Here is a 19,351-nt window from a genome sequence, read left to right on the forward strand (position 1 = left end):
CTATTTAAAAATGTCGCGGGTTTACCTGGTCATATTCTCATTCACGGGGCGATCGCCAAAACAAAAGCAAACCATTAACACCACGCCGATGCTGTTCACAGGACAGCAAGAGTAACGATCAGGAGCATCTTGTCTTCGTTATCGTTCCCCTCGTACGTGTTATTACTGCGATTTCAGTGTTTTCGCTTCACAACTAAAGTGTGCAGTTTACTTTGTGCGCACTCAAATGGAGTCAAGTCAATTAGCGCCACCTGTGGTCAAGTGCCATAGCCTACAGCCAGATTAACTTGTGACACACATCTGAGCCACGTTTGAATTCCTGTTTCATGCACAATACATTTGTAACTTTTAATTTTTTCTGTTTTTGTGTCTTGCAAATAAACCTTTAAACTGATTGAAATGATGTCATGTATTTATTTTTGGCCTATAGCTACGGTGGCCCTGAGAGGCCAAACGGACTGCAACTTAAGAAAACACCAGCAATAAAAAAAAAACGCTGCAAAAGCACAAAAAACAAAAACACAAATAGGAAAAAAGAAAACGGAAGTGTTTCTGGGGAGACAATAGTAATTAGTAATAAACAGAGCCAGTGTGACTAAGTGGAGCTTGTGAGAGTGAGTGGATTGAAGAAAGTGAGGGACTCAGATGTGTCAGTTGGTTTGTCTTTGTTTGTGAGTGTGGAGGAGAGTTAGATTGGGTTGGTTTTAAAGCTAAGTTAAGAATATTCTGAATTTCAATTCAATTTTATTTATATAGCACCAAATCACAACAACAGTCGCCTCAAGGCGCTTTATATTGTACAGTTTGTGACAAAGTGGAGGAGCAGTTGCAATTCTCTCCATTTGTCCCATATGTGTTTACCTTTTCTTGCACATTGTACACATTATTCTGTTTCTATGTATTTGCTATGATTTGCATTTGTCAAGTAACATTGCTTCACTCACTATCCCGGGTTTGTTTGTGTAAGCGTTTTGTTGCCGGCAAATCAAACACTCTGCAAATTAAGACAAATACTAAGTTATGTTTCTTTATACTTTATTATGTTACAGATTAAGTCATTTGTTCATACTTTGTTTGTCTTTTCAGTCATCATGAGTGTCAGGTGTGGGGAAACGCCCGCTTGGCATTTCCTCATTTTAAAGTCCTGATCATGTCACACATGACATCATCAGGTCAAACCATGTGGAGGGGTTTCTTTTTCCAGAGAGATGCTTCCTTTTGTTTGTGTTAATGTTTAAAGGGATTTGTTGAATGTTTTTCCTTTTGTTAATACTGCCATTTAGTTGTGTAAATGTGCATATTAGAAGTGTGTAGAGGTTTTGTGTTTTTAGATAACCTGAGTAGAGTTTTAGATCCCTCAGTTGAGTGAGTGGTACTGGCTGGGCAATTGGAGGGAAATTGATGGCCCTATTTAAAGCCAGTCTCTACCAGATGCAGGAGAGAGGAGAGGTGAGCTGTGTCACCAGAGCCATGTTATGTTGAGTTTTGTTAAATGAATTGATTTGGGGAAAGTTTTGTTAAGTTATACATTAAATTAAGTTCACTGCAAATAAATTGCTCACCTTGGAAACCCAAAATGTCTGCATAGTCTGCTTCCCTACCACCTTCCTTGACGTTCGAGTCTGACTACTTCACACAGTTTAATTTCCAAAACTTGCATATGATCTTCAGTTTGCAGCTGGACTATCACATAGCAGCTGGAGCAGTCTCACATGGAGGCCAGTCCACTGCTGCCACCTGTGGCCAAGTGCCATAGCCTACAGCCAGATGAACTTGTGACACACATCTGCAGCAGAGGCTGAGTGGCTGCTCTCACACCTGGAGCATCCAAATCGACCCACAAACACGCTGAAAGATGCAATGCCATCAATGTGGATTGTCAAGACTGAGAGACCTCTTCCCTCTGACCCCTCCCCAAACCCTCAAACCCTCCTACCCACCTCGACATACAAACTCTGTGTGGCTTCACGTGTTCTGTTGATGTTTACATGATCGAAATAACTTGAACACAAACACAAACAAACAAAGAGGAAGACCGCACCGGAAGGAAAAAACTACAAGTCCCAGCATCCTCTGTGTTTAGGGAGCAGCAGTGAAAGTGAAAGTATTGAGCCTCCTTTCAGAGCAGCAGGAGGAGGAAGGTGGAGCTGAGGCAGGTGAGTGTTTACATGAATATGTTTCTTCTTATGACATAAAATAATTCCACGCTGTTCGTGTCTGTGGGTGAAATGTGAGGCCGGTCGGCTCCTCTGAGCGCTGGTTTCCTGTAAGTAGAGAGGAAGTGAGTTTAGCTGAGCCTCCGTTTAGTGTGAGAGAGCAGGAGGAGAGTGAGAGCTGTGCTGAGGCAGGGTGAGTGTTAACACCGCTCTGACATTACTGTGTCTCTGTGGCGGGAACAACAGGCTCCGTCAGTGGAGGCAAAAATAATCAGACTTTGGTTTTTCAAAGGAAACAACTTTATGTCGGAAGTTCCCGCACGCTCATTGGATAACGATGTGTCAATCTCGAGCTATTAGCCAATGAGCGTGCGGATTCACAGAAAGACCCGCCTTTATCACGGGACTTTAAAAACTACAATGGCGACAGAAACTCCGTGAGTGGCAAGGGTGTAGATTTGGTTGTGGCATTGGTGGGGACGGATGATTCAACCATCGACCCCTGCCCCGTTTCTTAGTTTTTCCTTTTTGTTTTTGCTTCTTGATAAAAAGAGGAGAAATATACTTGCCTACATGTGCTATTCTACATGCTTTTAAACCGTTTAAAATTACAATTCATAGTTTTATATGTGAATTATGTGATGTTAAATTACTATTAAGCAAATGACTGACTAAGTATTTCAGGCTTTAGTTTACTTCAGCCATATTCCATATAAATCAGGTATCATACAAAAGTAAAAATGGCTTCAAATGCAGTCAAGACAATAAAAGAATATGACTTTAAGGACTTAACAACATTACTTCAGTTATAGTACGCCAACATCTCTGATACATTAGCACTAAGGGAACACTGAATGATCTGGTGGGTTTTGTCCATAAAACTACTCATCTAAGATTACCACAAAGTAAATGATCTCTCAGCAACATTATGCAACATTTCAGGCACTACTGCCCTCTATCAAATCAGTGAGCTGGGATGTTTAATTCTAAACATGAACTACTGTTACAGCAACAGATATGGACTACATGCCCACACAACAAACACATGCCTGCTCCTCTCGTTAGCTGAAATGAACTGCTGGCATATTTGTTTTACATCTATACTGTCCAGTCTCTCCTGGTGGACATGGAATCACATTATTCGTGGTTACATACAATTTTAGACTGATTTGGACCAAGCCTAGCACCTACTTGCCAACCATAAGACCTCAGAATTAGGGAGACCTAAAGGGGCTGGGGGGGGAGGGGGGGGGATACATGTACATATATATATACAAAAAACTTGAAACTTACAGTGTTTATTTATCGGATAAAATAAGTTAAATGTCACTGTTATTATTGTCCAGCCGGAAACAGGCCGGGGGTGTCCAACTTCAGAGGCTGCGTCCACCTGAGGACGCGGCCTTAGTGGTCTAAGTGGGCCGGGTCCTCCGAAAGCCGGGTAGACCGGAAATGAGCGACTGTGAAATTGGACGGTCTAGCCTTCAGAATTACGTCACCTGCCGTCTGTTCCTTGCTGTCTAAAATATAACCGGACGCTGGCGTAGATGGTCGAATAAACTGCTGTTTTCACACAGCAGTTTATTCAGCTGTGTGAGAACCCCGGCATAGCCTGTAACGTTATTGTGACGGACACATTATATGAGTGAACTTGACTTTAAGTGACTTACAGGTTTCTTTGAAAAACAATTTCTTATATGCAGGTTCTTCCTTTGCGCTGCCATCCTCCTCTCCTCCTCGCAGCGCAGGTTTGCCGCTGCTGAAACTAAACAGAGCTCCCTGAAAGGCTCAGCCAATCACATTGGCCATATTTGTCACATGATGTAGGACTCCAGTAGAGAACGTAATTTAACTTTTTCTGCTCCGCTCGCTGAACGAGACGCTGACAGATCGTTTTTTTCTTACTATCGGGTTTGTTTTTCTTTACTCGAAGAGATCAAATTATTGGTGGGGACACGTCCCTTCCGTCCATGCCAAATCTACGCCCTTGGTGAGTGGAGTTCAATGTGACATTATGAAACTGTGACGTTTGAGCCACTTCCTGTTCTCAGTCCCAGCGTCCTGATCACCGAGGTTTCTTTTGCTCTGATATCTGATATTGATTATATTGGTAAACAGGCTGTAGCATAAACATCAGGTCTGTTCTGAAAACTGTCTTTATTTTTTCAAAGTAAGGGAATATCTGTGGTCTGATACCGCGGGCTCATGGGCTAAGGACTTGGATTGACAAGTCAAGCGCAGATGATTGTGTTGTTTCTTATAAAGGCTTGTGTGTGTGTGCCTTCCTGTGTGTGTCCTTGTGTCAGTGGAACTGAATCAGTGTGTTAGAGAAAGTGCTCCTCTGCTGTGCCGTCATCGTGTGGATGCTTCTTTTAAAGTTGGAACTCATGTTTTTATGATCTGCTTCATTTCATTGAACCTTTATTTCTAACCATGAAGTCCCTTTGAGGTTACAGCCTCCTGGTTAGGTTTAGGCTGTTATTGTGCTTCAGGCTGAAATATGAGGAGTAAGGAGTGGGGCTGGTTAGCCCTCATGACCCTCACCATAACACATACGTCACAGGACAGTGTTTACCACAGAAACTCCATGAAATGATCAATGAGAACTTTAGAAACCCGTCAGTGTGATGCTTCCAGTACAACAGCACCTCTGAGTGTGTGTGTTTGCCTCTCAGACTAACTCCACCCTGACATCAAGAAGATGGAGGAAAAGGATGGAGCAGGATCTGCAGCATCCAGCTGTGTGTCTGTGAGGAGTGACTGGTCCAAAGGAACACCTCCAGACTTCAGTAATGAACCTGCAGCAACAATGTAAGAGAGCTGCTGACTCATTTATTCAGTGTAAATAATGATTTTTGATGCAATGGGAGAAGAAAAATGACAAAAACTGTTTTAAAAATAAGGATTAAAATATTACAAACTATGTTTTTGAGTTTCCTGATGTAGCACAAAAATATATGAACATAACTGTATATAGGACAGATATTTTACGGTTCTTTTAGGCAGCACCAAAAAACAAAAAGACTATTTTTAAGGTGTCTGAGGTAGTGAGTCAACATGTCACACTGGGTCAAAGGTCAGGTCAGGGAGTAAAAGTGTGTTTTAAAGGAGGTTTGAAAGCAGCGAGTGAAGGAGCCTGTCGAGGTAAATCGTTCCATAACTGATCAAATTCAGTTGGTGGACCTCTGTGTGAAATCAAGCATCTGGTTCACAGAGAGGATAACCCTCAAATGGGCTGTACAACATTATATAGGGAGACAAAAACAGAGATTATCGTAGCCATCGCTCTCTCGCATGGATGTGGCAGTCTTGCTGTCTGCTGCGAATCCTCCCCGTACCTCCGTGGCCTCGTCTGGTATCTGCTCCCTCCTCTGTAAGAGACAGTAAAGGAAAACACGTCTCTGCCTAGTCTTGAAAATCTAATCTTATCATCCATTGTTCTTCTAGGGCCTCTTCTTCTTGTGGCCTCAGCTAACTGCTAATATTTAAATGGCTAACATTAACATGTGTGCCATTAAAGTAACAAAAGGTACTTTAATGGCACAGTTTTTTTTCAAAAACGTACTCAAGTAAACGTAACGGAGTAAATGTAACTCGTTACTACCCACCTCTGGACTTGACTGCGGTAGTTTGTAACCAAAGATCATCACACTGCCCCTCTGATTGTCTCCCCCCAACTACTCTTTCAAGGATTGTCAGGTTGGAGATTGGCCTATAATTAGCTAAGACAGCTGGGTCTAGGGATGCTTTTTAAGTAAAGGTTTAACTGCAGCCAGCTAGGGATGGGTACCGTTTAGATTTGAAAACCTGCTAAATCAGAATCATTTGCTGATGATGGCTTTTTTCTTTTACATCAATCACGTATAAACTTAACTCAAAGTGAACATAGACTTGATTGAAGTAACTCAGATCAGCCAATTCAAAATGCTAATTCAATCAACTCTGAGTTTATTTCTAGACTCAGTTTGTTGGCCCTGCACCTTAAATATTGTTTTCACATCTTATGTCACGGCTAGCGGGGCGAGCCATGTTGAATTTAATAAAGGACCCAAGATGCCGACACTGCTGTGACGTGAGTGAGCTGTATTGCAACGGTGAAGTGCAGTGGAGATGGCCTGTGCAGAAGCTAAGATAACCTCTACTGAAAAAACCAAAAAACTAACCTGAAACCTTAAACGGAGACACGGGGAGACAACACAGACGAACCAGCAACAAGCAGGAGAAAACAAAGGGCTCATATACACAAAAGAGCCATCAGGGAATGAGAAAAGGGAGACACAGCAGGATTCATTGGACATAACCAGACAAGGGGAAGCAAAAGTAGACACACTAACGTAGGACATGGCACTGTCAAAATAAAACAGGAAGTGAACACAGAGACACAATACTAACACAGTACAGAGGGAACACAGAAACCAAAACCTCAGAACTAGAAAATCTTAATCAGAATGAAATTGTAACAAAAGACAATAACAATCAAAACAAAACCACTGAGTCCACAGACTCGGGACATACATCGGCTCAAACTGTGGTCATAAATATTTTGTACTTGTAAATCAGACTGTGTAGTTTTGAACTGAGTTTTGTAACATTGTGAAACAAAATATCTGGAAAGTTTATGTTTTTGCGTTCATTGATTTGTGTGTGTAAAAATGTAAAAAATGTAATAAATGTAAGAAACATTAGAACTACTTTTGCTGACACAAAGGTTGGCGAGCACTGCAAGTTGTCCCTTTAAACCAGTCACTGATATAAAGAGAGCACCTTGTTCCAGGGCATCTGAGCATGGAGGGAAAGCTTTATGCAGGAGATGGTAAGAGCTGTTGGGACTAAAGAAACTGAGCAGAAAACTACAGACATCTGGAAACTGAGTTGTTAATTCTCAGTGGGATCAGCAGGACTAGCAAAGCTTCACCATGACAGTCATCTGATTGACTGAACCCATCCAAACATCACTTCATGGACCTTTAGCTTGTGTCTGTGTGTGGACAGACATAACATGAGCTAATTATACATTACTCCTCCACAGAGTGGACCAGCAGAGAGCAGAGGTTTCCACTGGTCAGTCTGCACAGCAACATCAAACACACCTGGACTCTGTGGTTATGGTTTGTAGTACTACGTTTACATTTGTTCTTTTCAGTCACCTCTATGCTGCACTTTGTGGACCAGAGGATTGTCAGTGTGTCCAACATAAGTCAGAGTTTGGGCTCCATGATTTCAGTCAGATTGGGGTGACTGTAGCTCAGGAGGGGAGCAGGTCAGCTACTAGTCAGAAGGTTTGTGAATCAAACCCTGGCTGGCAAATGTACTGGGTAACGTACTAAACCCAAGCTGCCCTCTGATGCATCCATCAGAGTGTGAAAGAAAGTATTTAAGCATAGAACAATGTGCTTGGTTGAATGAGGCATGTTGTATAAATGCTTTGTGTGCACAGAGTATCAAAGAGAGCTATATAAGAACCAGTCCATTTACCACTGGGTAATTCATATAGTCTTCTTTTCCAGCGGCTGGAGGACAACATCACCATGTTTGTGAAGAACGAGCTGAAGAAGATCCAGAAGGTTCTGAGTCCAGATCACCCAGAAACTTTAAAGAGCCAGATGGAGGATGAGGAGATGTTTGAAGGTGAGGATGAAGATGAAAGAAAGAGCTGCAGAGAAGCATTTCTGAAGATCACACTCCACTTCTTGAGGAGACTTAAGCAGCATGAGATGGCTGACCATCTGCAGAGCAGTAAGAGAATTTCTCTAAAGACTGAATATTGATCTTTCCTAATAGCTCAAGAAATGGACAAATAGACATTCATCCTTTCAGGGTACTGAAAGGCTATGATATTTATTATATAATATTTGTTTCTGAATTTCTTACCTTCAGAAATATTTGCTCCACTCTGTAAACGAGAACTTAAAGCCCAACTGAAGAAGAAGTTCCAGTGTGTGTTTGAGGGCATCGCTAAAGCAGGAAGCCCAACCCTCCTGAATCAGATCTACACAGAGCTCTACATCACAGAGGGAGGGACTGCAGAGGTCAATGATGAACATGAGGTCAGACAGATTGAAACAGCATCCAGGAAACCAGACAGACCAGAAACAACAATCAGACAAGAAGACATCTTTAAAGCCTCACCTGGAAGAGACGAACCAATCAGAACAGTGCTGACAAAGGGAGTGGCTGGCATTGGGAAAACAGTCTTAACACAGAAATACAGCCTGGACTGGGCTGAAGACAAAGCCAACCAGGACATCCAGTTCATATTTCCATTCACTTTCAGAGAGCTGAATGTGCTGAAAGAGGAAAAGTTCAGCTTGGTGGAACTTGTTCATCACTTCTTTAATCAAACTAACGAATCAGGAATCTGCAGGCTTGAAGACTTCCAGGTTGTGTTCATACTTGATGGTCTGGATGAGTGTCGACTTAATTTGGACTTCAACAAAACTAAAATCCTGACTGAAACAAGAAAGTCCACCTCATTGGATGAGCTGCTGACAAACCTCATCAGAGGGAACCTGCTCCCTTCTGCTCGCCTTTGGATAACAACACGACCTGCAGCAGCCAATCAGATCCCTCCTCAGTGTGTCGACATGGTGACAGAGGTCAGAGGGTTCACTGACCCACAGAAGGAGGAGTACTTCAGGAAGAGATTCAGAGATGAGGAGCAGGCCAGCAGGATCATCTCCCACATCAAGAAAGCTCGAAGCCTCCACATCATGTGTCACATCCCAGTCTTCTGCTGGATCACTGCTACAGTTCTGGAGGATGTGCTGGAAACCAGAGAGGGAGGAGAGCTGCCCAAGACCCTGACTGAGATGTACATCCACTTCCTGGTGGTTCAGGCCAAAGTCAAGAGGATCAAATATGATGGAGGAGCTGAGACAGATCCACACTGGAGTCCAGAGAGCAGGAAGATAATTGAGTCTCTGGGAAAACTGGCTTTTGATCAGCTGCAGAAAGGAAACCTGATCTTCTATGAACCAGACCTGACAGAGTGTGGCATCGATATCAGAGCAGCCTCAGTGTACTCAGGAGTGTTCACACAGATCTTTAAAGAGGAGAAACAACTGTACCAGAACAAGGTGTTCTGCTTTGTTCATCTCAGTGTTCAGGAGTTTCTGGCTGCTCTTCATGTCCACCTGACCTTCATCAACTCTGGACTCAATCTGCTGGAAGAACAACAAACAACGTCCATGTGGTCTAAATTATTTAATAAACCAAAACTCCAATCTCTCCACCAGAGTGCTGTGAACAAGGCCTTACAGAGTCCAAGTGGACACCTGGACTTGTTCCTCCGCTTCCTCCTGGGTCTTTCAATGCAGACCAATCAGACTCTCCTACGAGGTCTGCTGACACAGACAGGAAGTAGCTCACAGACCAATCAGGAAGCAGTTCAGTACATCAAGGAGAAGCTCAGTGAGAATCTGTCTGCAGAGAAAAGCATCAATCTGTTTCACTGTCTGAATGAACTGAATGATCGTTCTCTAGTGGAGGAGATCCAACAGTCCCTGAGTTCAGGACGTCTCTCCACAGATAAACTGTCTCCTGCTCAGTGGTCAGCTCTGGTCTTCATCTTACTGTCATCAGAAAAAGATCTGGATGTGTTTGACCTGAGGAAATACTTTGCTTCAGAGGAGGCTCTTCTGAGGCTGCTGCCAGTGGTCAAAGTCTCTAAAAAAGCTCTGTAAGTTATAAAGTTTTTATTATTTAATTTGGTTGGTATGTTATGGAAAAACACACTGCCATGAACCTCTGTTTTGTTATTGTCAAAATCACTGTAATATAATCACTGTACCTTTATATACACGTGACTTGTATTAATGCTGCTGCCCTCTTGTGGCTAAAGTGTAATTATGTTATTGTTATTAGGGAGGGTTTGAGAGTAACATGCCAAGTGAGTCAGCAGCTTCGCTTTAGCTTAAAAATCCAAATTCTTATGTCATCAGTTATAGTTGCATGTATTCATTATCATAACTTAACCTTTAATATTGATGTCTTAAAATTATTTTGAGTAAACTAGCAATAATTTTATGGTTTATTAAATAAATACATCACTAATGAATTATTTATTTCAGTAATTAATTAAAAAAATATATTGATAATGAATTATCAGTTAATTTCATTTAAAATAATTCATTATTTATTTATGTACAATTCAAATTAGTTAATTACATATTTTGTTGGTTTGTTTTCTATTTTAATTATTTTACTGACACATTTAATGAATTATTTAATGATGTATTTATTTAATTCACGTTGCTACTCCTGGCCCTGCATCGCTGTTCATAAATACATTTTATTTGTCAGCTTCACCCATCAAAGTCAGGGGGCGGGGTTAATGCTGATCAAGTCAACACCATTGCTTTGGTCTGGTGGGCGTTCTTTTAGTGGGCTTTTCTCAATACTAAGTAGGCCTACACACCAGGGTTTGGACATGTGTGGACCCAAACTATACTTTTACCCTTTTTTGTGTGTCACCAAATACACTTTAATATTTTCTAGACAAGAATGTAGTGGCGTAATCTTTAACCTCTTTTGGCTCCAAACAGAAGTGACAGACTTGAGCAGGGTTCATTTAAAGGCTGACAGAAGTGGAGTGGTGATGGGGAGATGTTTGACAGGACAGTGTTTCAGCCTCCACAGGTTCATGTTGTGCTCCATCAGTCAGTGAAGATGAAGTCAGTGCTGATGAGGCTGTAGAGTGTGTGAGGGATGTGAATGAGGATGATGAAGATCTGATGATAGCAGATAAAAACAGGCTGCAGAGACTTTGAGCCATACAGGGCACACAGTGTGTGTACAGAACAGCTGAAATCATTATGGAGGCCTCACTGGAATATGGAAGCATCACAGTACAGCTTCAGTGAAGCATTAAAGTCTCTGATATGAGATGAGAAATGAAGCAGCCAGAGCTTTTTCATGAGTGGAAATCCACTGTGACTGTGAGCTGCTGCTACAGCCTCCAGATTAGCCAGCAGCTCATCCTGCTCAACATTTCCTCACCAACTCTAATGGAAGTGTGATGTTTTCAGCTGGAGTGATGGTCAGGGTGGCCTCCCTCTCCTCTTCTTCTCCTCTTCCTCTTTCATTTGTAAAGCCACTTCTGCTGCTTTCATTCATTTGGAAGTCCTGTAGCTGAGTTTGGGAGAGACTAACAGCCTCGGCAGCAGAGGGGAGAAAGGCTGTAACACCACCACTTTACTCTGTTCTACCTGTCACATCATTTTATCAGGAAACAAATATGCTCATGTTTTTACTATGTTTGTCTTGAAGATGTAAGAAGATCACATGGTGCTTTTTATTGTGTTGGTTTGTTTCCTGTCTCTTGGATGGAGCCAGCTGTGCGTGGCCCCTGGGCCTGTGGTCAGAGTGTGTGCTGGATAATCCGGCCCAGGATGAGGCCAAACTGACATGGGATGAAATGTCTGTCACATAATTGAGCTTAGTGTAGTTTCATTTCTGCACAATTTAACAACAACCAAAACTTTGTTCTGTCTTTTCTGTGTTATACTGTAGACTTTCTTTGATACTGTGTCCAAAAGGAGCAGCTTTTACTTTGAAGGGGAGGCGTCTCTGTTTCCTCTTCAGGTTGGATGATGGAAGCAAATGAGTGTGTGATGTTCTTTCAGTGTTGCACTTTGTAGACGCTCCCTGAGCACTGGTCTCACAGCCAGCTGCACATAGAGACCAGTGTTGTTAGTCCAGGTCAGAAGATGACTTGTTGGAATGAAAATGAGCTTGTAGTTTGTCTGCTTTAATAATGTGACTGGAAAAAGGTGTTGGACTTCAAATATGTCCATTTCTTTCACACTTCACCTTTAAAAGTGAAGCCTTGTGGTTCCTGGAAGGAAAAACACGACTTTTTCAAGTCTTTGTCCTGTTTTTATGAGAAATGTACGACTTTAATGTGAAACATTCAGAGTTTTTTCTCTTGTTGTGTTTGTTTGAAGCTGCTTCCTGTTGGCTTCAGCTGTTTGGAGTTTCCATTTTCTAAACTTCTACATTCTGAACCTTCTTCAGCTCTGAACAGATGATGAAACACTGAATGATTTCAAGCTCACACTTTGTCTAATAAACTTACATCTTTCATTCTTTATACAGATTGTGGGACTGTGGTTTGTCAGAGATCAGCTGTGATTATCTGGCAGCAGCACTGAAGTCCAACCCCTCCCATCTGAGACAGCTGGAGCTGAGCTACAACAACAAGCTGCAGGATTCAGGAGTGAAGCATCTGTGTGGTTTCCTGGAGAGTCCAGGATGTGGACTTGAAACTCTGAGGTCAGTCAGCATGTTTTAGTTGTGCTGAGATGAATATGATGTGAAAGTTGTGCTGACACTAAACTGCAGACATCAGGCTGATATTATACTGATCCACACTGAGGATCTTCATGGTAAAGTCTGTTTTCTTCTTCTCTGGTTTAGTCCATTGACTGCAGCAGAACAATGTTCACATTTCAAACAGTGAGACTCAACGTATGGCCCGCGGCCCACACGCGGCCTGCCCACCTTTCCTGATTCAGAGAGAGGGGACCCTGATTAACTGTGTAGTGTTCTTCCTCACAGTTCTAAGTATCAGACACAACAATGAATAATCCACAGCTGACTGTCTTTAGCAGGTCAAAGGTCACGGCACACAGCAGACAGTGGGAAATATTATAACTCTGATCATTTATCAGCACATATCCATATGTATAAAAACAAAGCTGACACTGTGAGACTTGATCAGAGGTGTGATCATCACAGCAGAGGCCTTTGTGTCAAAGTCACTGAGGATCAAACAGAAACACATGAAGCAGATTTTCCTGTTCTGGCTTTTTATAGCAGATAACCTTCAAAATATTCTGCAGTCCATCAAAAACTGAAGCAAACCATGAATCAACATGTGAACATGAGCTGATGCTGCTGAAGTGAAGCAAAGTTACAGAGGTTTGATTACAGACACAGCTGAGAGTTTGTAATCTGTCATCATTTTAAAAGGTTTACATTTCTTCAGTATTGAACAGCAGAAATGAGGCTTTGTTTTGGGAGGCCGACAGCAGTGAACACAACAGCAGACTGGTGCGTAATAAGCAGTGAATAATGCAGGAAACAGATTTTTGAAGGTAAACTGTTCTTGAAGTACACTGAGAGAGAGAGAGCTGTGCAGGAAGTAAACGTCAAAGTCAGAGAGAATTCATGACGATGTTCATCAAACGTAAAGCGTAGTTTGGATCTTCTTCTGCTGCTGGTTCACTCAGTTTTGGTTGGAGACAGATGAAACCTGCAGCTTCAGGATCTGTGAGCTGTCCACTTTCAGCCCCGACGGCGTGTCCGTGTACGTGCCGTCGAGTGAACGATCCACGCTCTGTGTTTCCATCTTTGTGTGTTTAGCTGCTCTCATTTACTGTTTTATCTGTTTGCTTGTTGTTGAAATACTTTTGGGAGCTTTAACCTGAGATTCTGGCAAAATACATTTATATTAAAAATCGATTCAGGATTGAATGAATCAACATCGCTTTATTCAAATTAAAACCATTTAAATAGGAAAATCCATTTTTTTACAGCCGCCTCTAATGCTGGGTAATGTCAGCTGGTCCATGTGCAGCTGGCTGTGAGGCTCAGGGAGCGTCTACAAAGTGCAACACAGAAAGAACATCATCCATAAATATTGAGTAATAACTGGACTCTCATACAGCGAGACTCAAATGCCTTTAAACATCAGCTTATCCTGCTGATCCAAGTCCAACACTGAGTTTGTAAAAACATGTTTGTCAATCATTTTGTTTGGTTTCTGAGGAAAATGATTCAATAACTTGCTGCTAATACACAACATTTCATCATATTTCCTCATAACCCTCTTTTGTCTGACCATTTGATCCCATTTGAATTTGCAATAAAGGATCCACAGAGTTTGGTGACAATAATGACAGTAGATGTTTGTGTGAAAGTGCTGGAAGCAAATTAGTGTGTGATGTTCTTTCAGTGTTGCACTTTGTAGACGCTCCCTGAGCACTGGTCTCACAGCCAGCTGCACATAGAGACCAGTGTTGTTAGTCCAGGTCAGAAGATGACTTGTTGGAATGAAAATGAGCTTGTAGTTTGTCTGCTTTAATAATGTGACTGGAAAAAGGTGTTGGACTTCAAATATGTCCATTTCTTTCACACTTCACCTTTAAAAGTGAAGCCTTGTGGTTCCTGGAAGGAAAAACACGACTTTTTCAAGTCTTTGTCCTGTTTTTATGATAAATGTACGACTTTAATGTGAAACATTCAGAGTTTTTTCTCTTGTTGTGTTTGTTTGAAGCTGCTTCCTGTTGGCTTCAGCTGTTTGGAGTTTCCATTTTCTAAACTTCTACATTCTGAACCTTCTTCAGCTCTGAACAGATGATGAAACACTGAATGATTTCAAGCTCACACTTTGTCTAATAAACTTACATCTTTCATTCTTTATACAGATTGAGGGACTGTGGTTTGTCAGAGATCAGCTGTGATTATCTGGCAGCAGCACTGAAGTCCAACCCCTCCCATCTGACAGAGCTGGACCTGAGCTGGAACAACAAGCTGCAGGATTCAGGAGTGAAGCATCTGTGTGGTTTCCTGGAGAGTCCAGGATGTGGACTTGAAACTCTGAGGTCAGTCAGCATGTTTTAGTTGTGCTGAGATGAATATGATGTGAAAGTTGTGCTGACACTAAACTGCAGACATCAGGCTGATATTATACTGATCCACACTGAGGATCTTCATGGTAAAGTCTGTTTTCTTCTTCTCTGGTTTAGTCCATTGACTGCAGCAGAACAATGTTCACATTTCAAACCTTCAAAGAAGAAGAAAAATCCTCCACTGGATAATTCACTGTGAAACTCTCAAACTCTTCATTCCACCTTAAAGTCTGTCTGACACTGAAATCCAAAGCAAAATGTGCGTTTGCTTTACAGACAGCAGTCCAACACAAACATACACACATCATCCAAAACACAGTCCAACATCCAAATCTCCTCCACTGCCAGCATGAATGATGGGAAAGAGAAGGAGGAACACTCTGACATTCAGGGTTAGAATGAGTTTCATGAAGCAGACTGTGAAGATCAAAGCTGCATTAGAAAGCTTACATGAATGAATGAGTGGACAGAAGTGGACAGAGATCATCTGAAGCACTTCAAAGGCTTTAAATCAGCACATTTCTCTTTATTCTTTATCAACTCTGTTAGTTTCTCTCAGTTTTCTGTGGAATGAAGCTAACAGCAGGCTAATAAGATGCTGACCAATAGGTTTCTATTAAAGGTTGTAATTTGTATATGAAAAAGTGCTTTGGCTCAGCAGGGATCAGCTTACAGGTAGAATACAGCTGCTGGATGGGATTAGCATGTCATAGCTATCTACCAAACTGCTAACTGGGGGATTTCAGGCCATCTATGGATCATTTTTGCTAACTGTTTATTCAGCTTAGGCTCACAGGGCTGCAGCCTGTGCCCTAGCTGTCATAGGGCAAGAGGCGTGGCCCACCTGCACAGGTGAGCAGTCCATCACAGGGCCAACAGAGAGAGACAGAGAAGCACTCTCTCACATCCACACCTGCAGCCAATTTAGAAGCACCAATGAACCTAAGCAGCATTTCATTGGACTGTGGGAGAACATCCAACCTCCACAGAAAGGCCAACAAGCTTCAACCTACAACCTTCTTGCTTTAAGGCACTAGTGCGAACCACTTTTCCCCATTTCAGCCCAAATCCTGCATCTTCCTGTTTCTGACTCCAGGCCAGCTCCACTAACACTTTCTCATCAGACACTGCCACCTAGTGGAGGAAGTCTTAGTTCCATTTGAAGCTTCAGATTACAGTTAGTTCCTTTACAAAGAGGTGGAGGTGGTGGGGCCACAGCACCATCATCACTGAGTGCCATAGGACACTTAACCTTTGTTTCCATATGCTGGGAACTTCCTGTTGTTCCAAGGAGGACTGGAAAATGTGTGAAAATCTCCCAGTCAGTTCCTCACAGCACACTTCAATCATTTCCCTCCCACAGCATCAGGACCAGGGCTTTTTCTCTCTTTGGTCCCACTAAGAGATTTCCACACAAACACCTCATCAGTGGGACTCTCAGAGCTACCAGCCCTTTGCTACAATCACAAAGCTCTTCATTGAAATCAATGATATCAAAGCTGGAATCAAATGAGTCCAAGTCTTCTGCTGATTCAGCATCACATTCATCTTTGCTCCTTGTTCTGCATCCCCACCATGGACTTCATTCCTTTCCAAGCCAGCCTTGAGTGTCCTTTATTCAGCTCATCCTCTGCTTTACTTTTACACCTGATTTTAGCTGCTTTATCTCTCTTTCAACAAGTTTCTGTGCCTCAATCTTTTTCTTCTCTCCCTCATAACAAGACAGCTTCTTCTGCCTGAGAACATGTTGGAGTGATTTACTAATCCAGGGCTGCTTATTGGGGAAAATACTTCCTGTTTCCAAAGTAATCCCCATTTTTCCCAGAAAGAAATGTAAGTAGAAATCGATGATCTAAGTGAGAACATGAGCCTTTAAAAAGTCCCAGTGGGTGCAGTCAAAGCAGTCCCTCAGTCCCAGTATAGAGTCTTTGGTCCAGACTGGAACAACTGTGTGCCCAGTTTGAGCTCTCTTCAGTCCTGTGACCTGACAGACCCAGAGGGGCCATCACATCACATTTAGAAGCTCCCCTAATGGAGCCACAACACATGTCCAACACTTAGTCTGTCTTGTTGGACCAACTGGAAGAAATGATTCAAGGACTTAGTCACAGAACAGAGATTCAAATCTCCAAAATCCAACTGGCTGCATCAGGACATATAGTCTGAAACTCTGCACAGTTTCCTGTTTGAAGCTGCTTCCTGTTGGCTTCAGCTGTTTGGAGTTTCCATTTTCTAAACTTCTACATTCTGAACCTTCTTCAGCTCTGAACAGATGATGAAACACTGAATGATTTCAAGCTCACACTTTGTCTAATAAACTTACATCTTTCATTCTCTATACAGATTGAAGGACTGTGGTTTGTCAGAGATCAGCTGTGATTATCTGGCAGCAGCGCTGAAGTCCAACCCCTCCCATCTGAAAGAGCTGAACCTGTACGGAAACAACCTGAAGGATCCAGATGTGAAGCAGCTGTCTGATCTTCAGCAGAGTCCAGACTACAGACTGAAGACTCTGAGGTCAGTAGAGTGATGGAGTGAGTGGGTGGTGCTGTCAGCAGTATTGTACTAAACACAGTCAGTATGAAACAAAGATCCAGTGTTTCCTGTAAAGCTGCAGCTTCTCAGTGAAGCTGTGAGAGGAGAATGGTGACAGGCTTCAGGATTGGACACAAACACTTCCTGTTTCTGACCTTTATGGTCACCATGGTAACGGCTGACACGCTCTGATCAAACACTGTCAACAGCCAATCAGCTCTCTGAACAAAGCAGCACGCAGACCAATGACTGCATTCGTTTCCAAGTTTAAAGCAGTGAAGAACACAGTCTGTAGGTGAGGAAGAATTTAGTGAGAGCAGATGTTTGGATGGAATTCCTCCAGTTAACAGCTGGAACCGTCCATCTGGATTGTTGGGCTTGTTGTTGGGGTTCCTACAGAGCTCAGAGTGGACACACCAAGGTTCTTCTAATGAATGAAAGTCCAAACTCAAACTAGGAGGGAAAAACATCTTCATCAACTTCAATAAAAATCCAAAGATTAGAAAAAGTGAAGCAACAATGAGTCCTAGTACAGTCCCAGCACTGAAGTCCCTGCTGCTCTTTATACTGGATGTGCTGCATCACTGACTGACAGCTGATGAAGAGTCTCTGGAAACACTCGTTTATCTCCTCTGCTCTTCCTTCTTCTCTCTGCAGGTGGAGGTCATGGTAAACAGGACGGTGTGTGTGCTGAGAGAGGAGGAGCTGTGTCCTGATGATCCAGAGAGGTTGAAGCAGCAGCAGCTTGTGTGTAGAGACGCTCTGACTGGGCCATGTTACTGGGAGGTGGAGAGGAGAGCTTCATCCAGCAGTGACTGACAGAGGAATGAGAAGAAGTGCAGATGACTGTCAGTGCTGCAGAGTGAACTGCTCTGAGAACAGCTCCACTGTCAGACACAATGTAGAGTCCAGCATCATCCCTGTGTGTCCCTCTGGATCTGACAGAGGATCATCAGTGTATCTGGACTGCTCTGCTGCTGCTCTGTCCTTCTACAGTCTCTGCACAGTCTCTGTCTGACTCTGGCTTCAGACCCTCCTGGATCAAACTCACCTGGAAAGACTTTCAAATTCAAATTCAAATTTTATTTGTCACACACACAACCATACCCAGTATGACATGAGGTGAAATGCTTGTAGCTGTGCAATGCCCGACCATTAAATGACAGTGGTTTTACAGTATTTACAATTTACAGGTTATTACAAAATGTACAGATTTAACTTAGAAATTTACAGTAAAAATGTGCAAATAGCAGAAAGAGATTATAAGGAAGTGCACATGAAGAAAAACCAGAGTGTGTGGTGATGTGATGTGTGTGAGAGTTCAGTCTTATAGTGATGTGATGTGTGTGAGAGTCCAGTCTTATAGTGATGTGATGTGTGTGGGAGAGTTCAGTCCTACACCTGGTTCACGCCGCAATGTATTGCGCCATTTTCCGGGTCCACAAATCAAAACAAACGCACTGTGTTGGAACGACGACGACAAGAAACATGTTTAAAAGCAGCTCCAAAGAAAACGGACGGTATAGAGACCGATTGCGTCCAGAGGCGAAGCAGCAGCACTTGAAAACATTAGAGTGCATTGCAAATCTGGACCCATATGAAATACGGCAGTGGAGTAAAGACCCAGACGACTTACCGCCACTGTCCTACCCTGATATCTTCATGTATCTTGTTTGTGGAGTAAGCGCTTACACTGGGAACCAGTTTCATAACTACAAGTCACTGGAGGCGCACATCCAATTTACAAGTGCAAAATTTGGCTATTTTCAAGCCGCCAAACTGTGAGTACGTCGTCATTCATACCAAGGTAAGTCAGCTGGAGTGCATCGAGTGTAATAGCCATTGTCCACCCCCCACCTTAATTAATGTTATACATTTATCATTGAACTGCTAAAATATCGTTATCATATCATGTGCCCATAATTGTAAAGTAGATGCAAACTAACACATTGATAATCGGGCAAATTATTACTTAACGCCAATTTGTGTCCTTCCTGTCTCATTGAATTTATTGTCTTTACATCAACC

The 19,351-nt window shown here is 42.5% G+C and overlaps 1 protein-coding gene across 2 annotated transcripts; it reads left to right on the top strand.

Moving 5' to 3' along the window:
• Positions 1-2,116: 2,116 nt before the first annotated feature.
• LOC146637681 (protein NLRC3-like) lies at positions 2,117-18,483 on the top strand. 2 transcript variants are annotated; one of them, XM_085349764.1, is made up of 9 exons: positions 2,117-2,156; positions 4,832-4,967; positions 7,186-7,264; positions 7,664-7,892; positions 8,034-9,834; positions 12,252-12,428; positions 14,585-14,761; positions 17,132-17,305; positions 17,981-18,483. In XM_085349764.1, the coding sequence occupies exons 2-9, from the start codon at positions 4,858-4,860 to the stop codon at positions 17,994-17,996; spliced, it is 2,763 nt and encodes a 920-aa protein (XP_085205890.1). In that variant the 5' UTR covers positions 2,117-2,156; positions 4,832-4,857; the 3' UTR covers positions 17,997-18,483. The 2 variants fall into 2 exon arrangements, with proteins under 2 accessions (XP_085205890.1, XP_085205891.1); XM_085349765.1 differs by lacking the exons at positions 17,132-17,305; positions 17,981-18,483 and having other exon boundaries at positions 14,585-14,833.
• The last annotated feature ends 868 nt before the right edge of the window (positions 18,484-19,351 follow it).

This window comes from Diplotaxodon limnothrissa, linkage group LG3, assembly GCF_057381915.1.
Source record: "Diplotaxodon limnothrissa isolate DT_005_m linkage group LG3, D_limnothrissa_male_GT1.1, whole genome shotgun sequence".
Classification (NCBI taxonomy): domain Eukaryota; kingdom Metazoa; phylum Chordata; class Actinopteri; order Cichliformes; family Cichlidae; genus Diplotaxodon; species Diplotaxodon limnothrissa.

What these genes read in the sequence shown, in the direction of transcription:
- LOC146637681 (XM_085349764.1), top strand. Translation starts at nt 4,858, where the DNA reads ATGGAGGAAAAGGATGGAGCAGGATCTGCAGCATCCAGCTGTGTGTCT. An exon ending in AATGAACCTGCAGCAACAAT is followed by an intron (nt 4,968 to 7,185) that starts GTAAGAGAGCTG and finishes ACTCCTCCACAG; the next exon opens with AGTGGACCAGCAGAGAGCAG. An exon ending in ACCTGGACTCTGTGGTTATG is followed by an intron (nt 7,265 to 7,663) that starts GTTTGTAGTACT and finishes CTTCTTTTCCAG; the next exon opens with CGGCTGGAGGACAACATCAC.